Consider the following 8,898-nt stretch of genomic DNA (forward strand, 5'->3'; position numbering starts at 1 on the left):
CCTCTGTGACAGAATAATGAATTAATAGATATTTATATTTATACAAAAAATACATATGTGTTAGTTATTATAATGATTAATAATAATAATAATAATAATAATTTAAAGTTAATCGTTTAAAAGGATACTTCACTCGAAAAAAAATATTTTGAAAGTCATTCCAAATGTGACTTTCTGTTTTGTGACAGAATGATGAATTAATAGACATTTATATTATTACAAATATTTATTAATTATTATAATGTAAACAAACAAATAAACAGCTAAATAAATAAATAAACAAACAAACTATACATACTTCACCTGAATTTTTTTTTTTAAGTCGTTCTAACAACATTATGAAATAACACTTATATTTATTAAAAGGAACATATTTATTCGTTATTATAACTTTGATTAATTAACAGTTAACTAGTATTAATTAATTTAAAAAAGTGTTAAGGTGGTGAGTACTGGAGTAGCTGACTTGCTGAAAGGCTGGAAGAGGACATCGACGGAAGTTCCGGTAGGAAAGGTTGCTGATAACGCGGACGCGGTAATTGTATAAATTTTTATAATAGGAAACGCTAATAGGAAAATAAAATTTGACCATCAGATCAGATCTGTGCCTGTTGTGCAATCATGGACGAGGACTCTGATGAGTCAGTAATGAATGATAGTTTGGGATTTACGGAGGTTTTTTCCAAAAAGAAAAACACTAAACGCAAGAAAATTATGTCTAAAGATCAGGAAGACAGTGAAGATACGCTGATAAATACGCCAGATGGGAATAAAAAAAAGACTAAAACGTGTCAGAAAGATAACAGGAAAGACTTAATTCAAAATGAGATGACAGGATTTAAAGTAATGGTAACTTTTGAAAAAGGTGCAGGAAAACATCTACATCCAATGGGATTATCAAAGGCAATAGATAAATCGATTGGAACAGTTAGCTTGGCAAGATGTTTGGGACAAGGGAGAGTTTTAATTGTAGTCAAAGATATTGGGCAAAGAAATAAACTACTAGGGATTAAAGAGATGAATGGAGAAAAAGTTACTTCCAAAGAAATAGGAGTAGCTAAGAATGAGAAAGGGGTAATATCAGGAGTGCCGACCTATATTACTGCTGAAGAAATTCAGGAAAATATAAAAGGAGGCAAAATAACCAATGTGAGAAGACTGTTTAAAAATGCTAATGGGGATAAAACTAAGAAGAAGAAGAAGAAGAGTACTGGAGTAGATTTGGAGCTATCAGAGTACGTTATCAGAACACAGAAACGCTCGTGTGTCACGTGACGGCGACGTCAGTCGCGCTGCGTTACTGTGCGCCACTGATGCAGGGGGATCCATCATGGCGTCGATGCAGGTAAGATCACAGCTGACATCTAGCTCTGTTTAATCTATCAATCACTCCTTGATCAGGTGTCGAGTGGGTCGTCTCTGATAGTGTAAATGGTGTTTTTTTTGGATACGCCTAATTAAGGGATCGAACATTGCTGTGTTATTTCTGAAATCATAACTTGTCCTCCTCGCTGCACGTGAACTGTCAGGGTGAGAATTATCGGTGCTTTAAAAGCAACAGCTGGCGAGCAGGACTCACATAAACTACTGATTTACCGCAAACACAGGCAACGGAATGAGGAGAATTAACGTGTTATTACTAGAAGTATCACGAGTTTGCTATGTGAATAGCTTGAAATCATGATACCAGCATGTTTACTTATTTTTATCCAGCTTTGCAAGGTTATTTGTGACATAGTGATAGGAAATGTGAAGTTAATTGACTGAATATATAAGTCACTCTTTTGTGTTGAATAAGATTATTAGAAATGACAAAATATAGGCTATACTTGTTGCCACACAGCTCTTAGTAGTATAAATATTCAAATGAATAATAATCAGAGAATGTATATAGATTTAAATATGTAAGTAATAACAGTATTTTGAATACTGTACTGAATTTCAATTCTTGGATGTATCTCATATGACTTAAATTTGAAGTGATTTAAAAGTACTAATTCTGACTTAAAATCGTGCTATATTCTTTACATTAAGTGGTTTTCTATTTTTTTTTTAATGCCAAGTACCCCACATTAGTGCTGGGCGGTATGACCAAAAATTTATATCACGGTATTTTTCAAAATTATACCGGTTTCACGGTACATGACGGTATTTTTTTTTTCATGCATGACCGGATGTTAACCATATTTTCTACTGATTGAGAGAGGAAATACTGCAGTATATTGACTTAGAATGCCCTATTTTACTGTCATGATGAGTGAATATTGTCAAAAAATACCACACTAAATAGTGACTAAACACGACCCCTTTTAATACATGTTAACCAGGAGTCACTCTCATTTATAATCGCGGCATCATCTGATAAAATCAACATGCATCTACACTAAAGAGCGGCTATGCGGTTGTTTTAGCTATATTACTTTTTTGTCTCATGCAGCGCACAAATTAAAAAAATTTGCATGTGATATTAACAGACGAACTATGCTCATATTTATAATTCCAAACAATCAGTAAGCGACAGGTGCTAGGAAACGCTGTTTTGTACTCATTTATTGACAAGTTCTCTCACCACAGTGCAACAGTGAAAACGGACCCCTTTCAAACAGTGACGCATTCCGAACGATGTTTAAGCGACATACACCAGTATTGCGGTATTTTAAAAATTCATATCATAACTAAAATAAACACCGGTATTCGGTATGAACCGGTATACCGCCCAGCACTACCCCACATTCTCTTATCCTCTGAATATTACTTAAGTTATTAAGATGAGACTGTGTGTATGTGTGTGTGTGTGTGTGTGTGTGTATATATATATATAATATAATATATATGTCCAAAACTAAATGCTTACTTGGACGTTATTTATTATTTATATATTATTTAATTAGGTATTGTTTATTTATTATTATTGGAAAAATTATAATTTATTTGTGCATCTTTTTTTCTTCCTTCATCTATCTATCTGTGTGTGTACACACACACACACACACACACACTAAATATAAAATCTTACACAATCTTTTCTTTTCTTTGTTTAATACTTTGTCTGTTTCTCAACAGAAAAGGTTACAGAAGGAACTGCTAGCCTTGCAGAATGATCCACCTCCTGGAATGACCCTAAATGAGAAGAGCGTACAGAACACCATCACACAGTAAGACCGTCATTTCCCGACTCTTCGTTTAATCTTATACCCGTGTGTGTGATCACGGTGTACTTATTAACAGGCTAGCTTTCTCAGGCCATCCTGTATCAGGGACTGTCACAGGGGAAACATTTTAAAGCACACTGACTCATTGTTTTTTTTAACTTATTATTACGTGTTATTCATTGTTGTCATGTTAAACCTGGAAAACTCTCGCCCATTGTGGGCGTTGTTTTTAAAAAATTTTTTTTTTAAATGTTATCAATTTGAAAACTTTTCCCATTTGGTGTCATTTGTAAGGCTGCTCTGCCCGATGTATAGAATGTCTGCTCAGACTAATCAAAAATTAAAGTTGTCAGCTCGAGAGGGTAGTATTTCCGTAACAAACCTGGCTGACCTCTTTTTGGCCCATGCATGTGTTTGTATCCATTTCTGGAAATATCTAGCAGTTTTTTATGGGAAAAAGCTGTCACAAGGCAAAAAAGTTCCATCACATTGCTCCACAAAAGGATTGCCTAACTGAATCTGTGTATAACCAATCTTGTGCTCAGTGGTGTGTGGAGTTACGTCAGAAATTGGAAAAGAGCTGTCTTTACACATGTTTATGTCTTTCTGTGTAGAAGTAATGAAAATAAATGATTGATATATTTACTCGGTTTCAGAGAGCTAAACTTTGACAGCCAAGGGTTATAAAAATAACATTTATTTTATGTAACTCTGGTTGGTATTGTGGGAACACCATGTAACTTAGTTTACTATTTATATTCAGGAGCAGCTTTGTAGCCTTGTCTTGATACATATTTTGTCAAAGAAATGTCAGATATGTGTTACCAGTTTAGCAGCTTGCCAGACGTGTTTGTCCGGAACTAATTGGTCTTTGTGTTCGTTGTAGTACAAGTTTTTTGAAGGAGGTTTTTGAAGGAGATTAGTCAGATATGTTAGATAGGAGGGCAGTGGTTTAGGTTTAACCTAAATATGAATTATTACTCTAGACTTTCTCTTAGTATCTCCACTCACGTTAAGTAATATACTACAGGTCATAAGTTTGGAATAATTAATATTTTTGTGTTTTTTTTCTTATGTTCACAATAGATGCTTTTTATTTATTTATGTATTAAATTATTTTTTTAATTAAAGATACAATAAAACTGTAATATTGTGAAATAATATTTCAGTTTAAAAGAACTGTTTTCTATTTTAATATATTAAAATTTATTTTAATTTATTCTCGTCTTGACAAAGCTGAATTTTCAGCAGCCATTACTCCAAGCTTCAGTGTCACTGAAATCATTCTAATATGCTGTTTGGGTGGAAATCATGATACATTTTTTTTTCTTTGCCAAATAGAACATTTAAAACAGGATTTATTTGAAATTCTATCGAAAAGTAAAAATAAATAAAAATGATTAGTTTTTTCAAAACTAACTTACCCCAAATTTTTGAATGGTAGTGTATCACTATAGTAGTTTCCATATTTTTTTATTCATCAAACAATCCTGAAAAATAAAATTAATCACAGTTTCCTGTCACGGGGTGCTACTGTGAGGAGCACGGAACGAGGAAACCAGGAGACCAGGAGTACAAACCAATGAGTTTATTTCAATCGCGGGGAATCACACGTAGCACAAGTGAGTTGACATAAACAATACCGGACAACACTAACTGAAAGGACTCAGACTTTTAAACACAGGATGACGAGGGACTAAGGAGACACACCTGGAATCATAGGAAATTAAACATGGGAAACACCTGGGATGAATTAACAGGATACGCGGGAGACAGAAACTGGGTCACCGAAAAACACACACAAAACACGGGACAGAGTCTGACATTTCCACAAAAAAAAAAAAAAAGCAGCACAACTGTTTTTAACATTGGTAATAATAATGAATGTTTCTTGAGCATCAAATCATCATATTAGAAGGATTTCTGAAGGATCATGTGACACTGAAGACTGGAGTAATGCCTGCTGAAAATTCACTTTTGTAAAAACAGGAATAAATTACATTAAAATAGAAATGTAAATAGTTCTTTTACATTTTAATAATATTTAACAATACAATATTTGATTTTATATATATATACGTACTTATAACACTATTAAAAATCATGACCGGTAGTGTAATACAAACTAAAAGGCAGAAATGTGAGCTCCTTTGACGACGCAGCAATATTTCCGCTCCATCTCTGGAATGTTCTCTCTCTTCTGAGAACAAATGGCTGCTGGAGATATGATAATACTGTGGCAGGAAAATCACATTGTTGATAGCACTTTATCTGACTCTGGTATATTGCAAGAATTTTCTGTTAGCAGATGGTCTGACAGTATTGATATTCCAAATGAAAATGTGTTTGTACTAGAGATGCCAAAATTAACACATTAACGTGATGAATGAATTAAATATGGTTACAGCTGTTAATATTTTTGATTCATTTATCTGATTTGACATTATGTTTTGAATGTTGATATCATTTAAAATTATTGTCAGACATTATGTATAGTAATAACTTTAGAGATGGGGAATTAAAGATGTAAAGCATTTTAAATTGTTTAGCTATATAAGCAAATTCAGTTTTATTTTAGGCTACATTGTCGACATGAGAAATGACCTTTTTATATAAAAGAGTGCATTTCTGTTCCCAAAAATTGAAGTTCATTAATCGAACTGAATTTATGTTGCCCTCTATGCCAGATGTTTCATCTCCATGTTGTCATCTGTTTGACCCCTGACATAGTGCCGCTTTCTTTACTGTTTAGTTCTGGATACTTAATGGCTATCGTCTTGTCTTTTATTGCTCACAATCTTGCTGCTTTCTGTCTCTCTCCTCACGTTTAATTCTTCTCCAGGCCTTTAATGGCTGAAGTGAAACACTCTGCTGGCTGGCAGTAGAGTAGTTCTATTTTTTTTCTCAGTGGTTTATGCTGTTGCTAATATGTATGCAACATTTGCATAGTTTAAGAGACCGTTTACCCAACCAAAATGCTTCATTATTGATGTCTTTGTTTCTTTTTACAGATGGATTGTGGATATGGAAGGAGCCTCTGGTACTCTTTATGAGGGGGAGAAATTTCAGCTTCTTTTTAAATTTAGTAGTCGTTATCCCTTTGACTCACCTCAGGTAAGTCTAAATATTACATATTAACTCTAGATTTCGTAATAAAAATTTAATTTCTTTATTTTATATTGTTTTTAGAATATATATTTATTGGCAATATTAATAAGAATGAGTGATTTTTTTTTTTTTTTTACTTGCTCAGAATGCCAAATTTCTGCCCAGTGTTATTTGAGTATTATTTATTAACTATTATAGTTTTTTATTAATTAGGGCCCAAGCCAGAAAGGCGCAGGGCCCTATTGATCCCCTAAGGATTATTATTATTTTTTTTCATTTTTTTTTTTCAACCTTCCGGGGCTTTTTGGGGGCCTTAACATATTCAAAAACTCTTGTATTTTATTTTTATATTTTCAGTTTTCATTTTAATTTGTTTAATGTTTTGTCATTTTATTATGTTCTTTTGTCATTTGTATTAGTTTTTAAAATATTTCTGCCCAGTCTTATTTTAGTATTATCTATACACTATTATAGCTTTTATTAATACTTATTAATTTTTTATTAACCTTTTTGCTTTGATTTGTATATTTTTCAGTTTTCATTTTAATTTCTTAATTTTTTTTGTAATTTTATTATGTGCTTTTGTCACTTGTATTAGTTTTTTGTTGTTAAAATATTTCTAAATAGTTTATTTCTTTTAATTTTAGTTTTTGTTTAATTTCTGATAGTATTTTAATAATAATACTAATAATAATAAAATAATATTTTAACTTCAACTTTCAAACTTCAAACATTTTTGTTTGGTTTGTTTTTCATTTAATATTTATATTTTATTGTATTGCTGATTTATTTCAATTAACATTTTTTCTGACATGGTTTTGACATGGTTTTCCATGTATCATTTTATTATATCTCTGTACGTAGGCAGAGACAAATCATATAAACAAGTGTGATTGTTCACGATAACATTAACTTCTCCATCTTACTTGAACTCAACTACAGTATCTCACATGTGGCAGATCACGTTCGCAGCGGTCGGTGCTGCTCTCGGTAGTCGCCACATCGCATTGCTGCCCATTTGCATAAAATGAAACTGTGAATTGCTGGACACCCTTTATTGTACATTTGTAGCAGCCAGATGAACATTTAAGGCTCAACTAAAATCTGTTTTGCACCTAAACAGTAAAATAATAGGATCGATCCGCACAAGGGCATTTTGAGCTTGTAGACTGCAGATTTAATGGCCACATATGAGGGGATTAACTCTGATCTTATTTTACATATCAGTCCCACTATAAATAGCAGAGCGGTATAGACCAAATTAGATAAACAAGCTCACACACCACTAAGGCTTTTAGGAATAAGAACAGCATGAGTATATGTATACTGTTATAGTTGAAAACCATGTCACAGCAAGTGACAGAAATACTGTTGATGGTTTAGAGCTGATACAAAGTGTAAATGGAGCAAAAGTAAGTCTTAGTCAAAGGAGCTTTAAATGCGAGGGGCAGCACTTGAGATTAAAGGTGACTGATAAATAACCTTTTTTGTTGCTGAAGTGGCCCTAGCAGTGTTTGTGCACATTAAGTGCACTTAATCGGGAGTGAAGCACTGGCTATTTTTATCTGTCTGACCGTGAGCGCTCTATGCTTTTTCTTATGTAAGTCCGGATCTGGCGCTGGCTTCTCATTCAGCCGGCTGTCTCTGTCTCTACCTCCTAATCTAGCGGCCTCATGCCAATTGTGAGGAATAAGCACCGACTTATGATTTAAAGGGATAGTTCACCCCAAAATTAAAGTTCTGTCATCATTTACTCACCCTCATGTTGTTCCAAATCCATGTGACTTTCTTTGTTCTGTGGAACACAAAAGAAGATGTTTTGAAGAATGTCAATGTTGCTCTTTTCCATACAATTAAAGTGGGTGGGGACTGGAGATGTCAAGCTCTAAAAAGGTCAAAGAGCATTATAAAAGATCATTAAAATAAGTCCATAAAACCAAAGACTATAGAATACCGAAGACGTGTCACTCGTATAGTTTTGAATGGGGAAAAATGCAACGCTCAATATGGTCGCTCAATCGCAGGAAGCCCCGCCTTCTGAATGAAGGAGCCAATCGCTAATCTGTAAAGTCAGCGCGTCACTGCAGTTGCCGTTAGAAGTCCCGGTTGCTATAGAAACAGTCAGCATTTTGAGACATGCGCTCAGGACTGCACATGTGCACTGGCTGATCTAGCCTGAATAATAAGCTTTTATAACGCTATTTGAGCAAAATAAACAACATTTATGACACAGTTGATATCAGATTTCTTTGGTGACTTTGATACAACTCATGGAATATATTTCAAGTCCTTTGAATTTTATGATAGTTTTGTTTAGAACAGGCCAAAAATTTAGTTGTTTTTCATGGAAAATTGAGCTTGACCACATTTCCACCATGAAATGGAAAACTTTTATAACACAATTCCTTACTTTTTCTCAGAATTGTGAAAAATGTAGAACAATTGCACAGAATTGAGAAAAAAATTAACTTGCAATTCAGAGAAACTTTGAATTGTGAGAAAAATTTTGAATTTTCCTTTGTCTCAATTCTCATAATTTTGTCTAAATTCTCATTAGGGATGTAACGATGAACCGCGAGCCGGTTGAAAATTGATTCAAATATGTGACGATTCAAATCGGTTGAGATGCTAAACAAAT

At 33.4% G+C, this 8,898-nt stretch overlaps 1 protein-coding gene across 1 annotated transcript in view; it reads left to right on the forward strand.

Annotated features, from left to right (window-relative positions):
- Nucleotides 1-1,412: 1,412 nt before the first annotated feature.
- The window catches only part of LOC107754202 (probable ubiquitin-conjugating enzyme E2 W-B), a 19,759-nt gene continuing 12,273 nt past the window's right edge, over nt 1,413-8,898 (forward strand). The window contains exons 1-3 of the mRNA XM_016570572.1: nt 1,413-1,434; nt 3,064-3,155; nt 6,164-6,266. Coding sequence (XP_016426058.1) covers nt 1,432-1,434; nt 3,064-3,155; nt 6,164-6,266 — 198 coding nt within the window. The 5' untranslated portion in view covers nt 1,413-1,431. The remainder of the gene's footprint in view (nt 1,435-3,063; nt 3,156-6,163; nt 6,267-8,898) is intronic.

Source organism: Sinocyclocheilus rhinocerous, unplaced genomic scaffold, assembly GCF_001515625.1.
Source record: "Sinocyclocheilus rhinocerous isolate Xijiao unplaced genomic scaffold, SAMN03320098_v1.1 scaffold442, whole genome shotgun sequence".
In the NCBI taxonomy this organism is placed as follows: Eukaryota; Metazoa; Chordata; class Actinopteri; order Cypriniformes; family Cyprinidae; genus Sinocyclocheilus; species Sinocyclocheilus rhinocerous.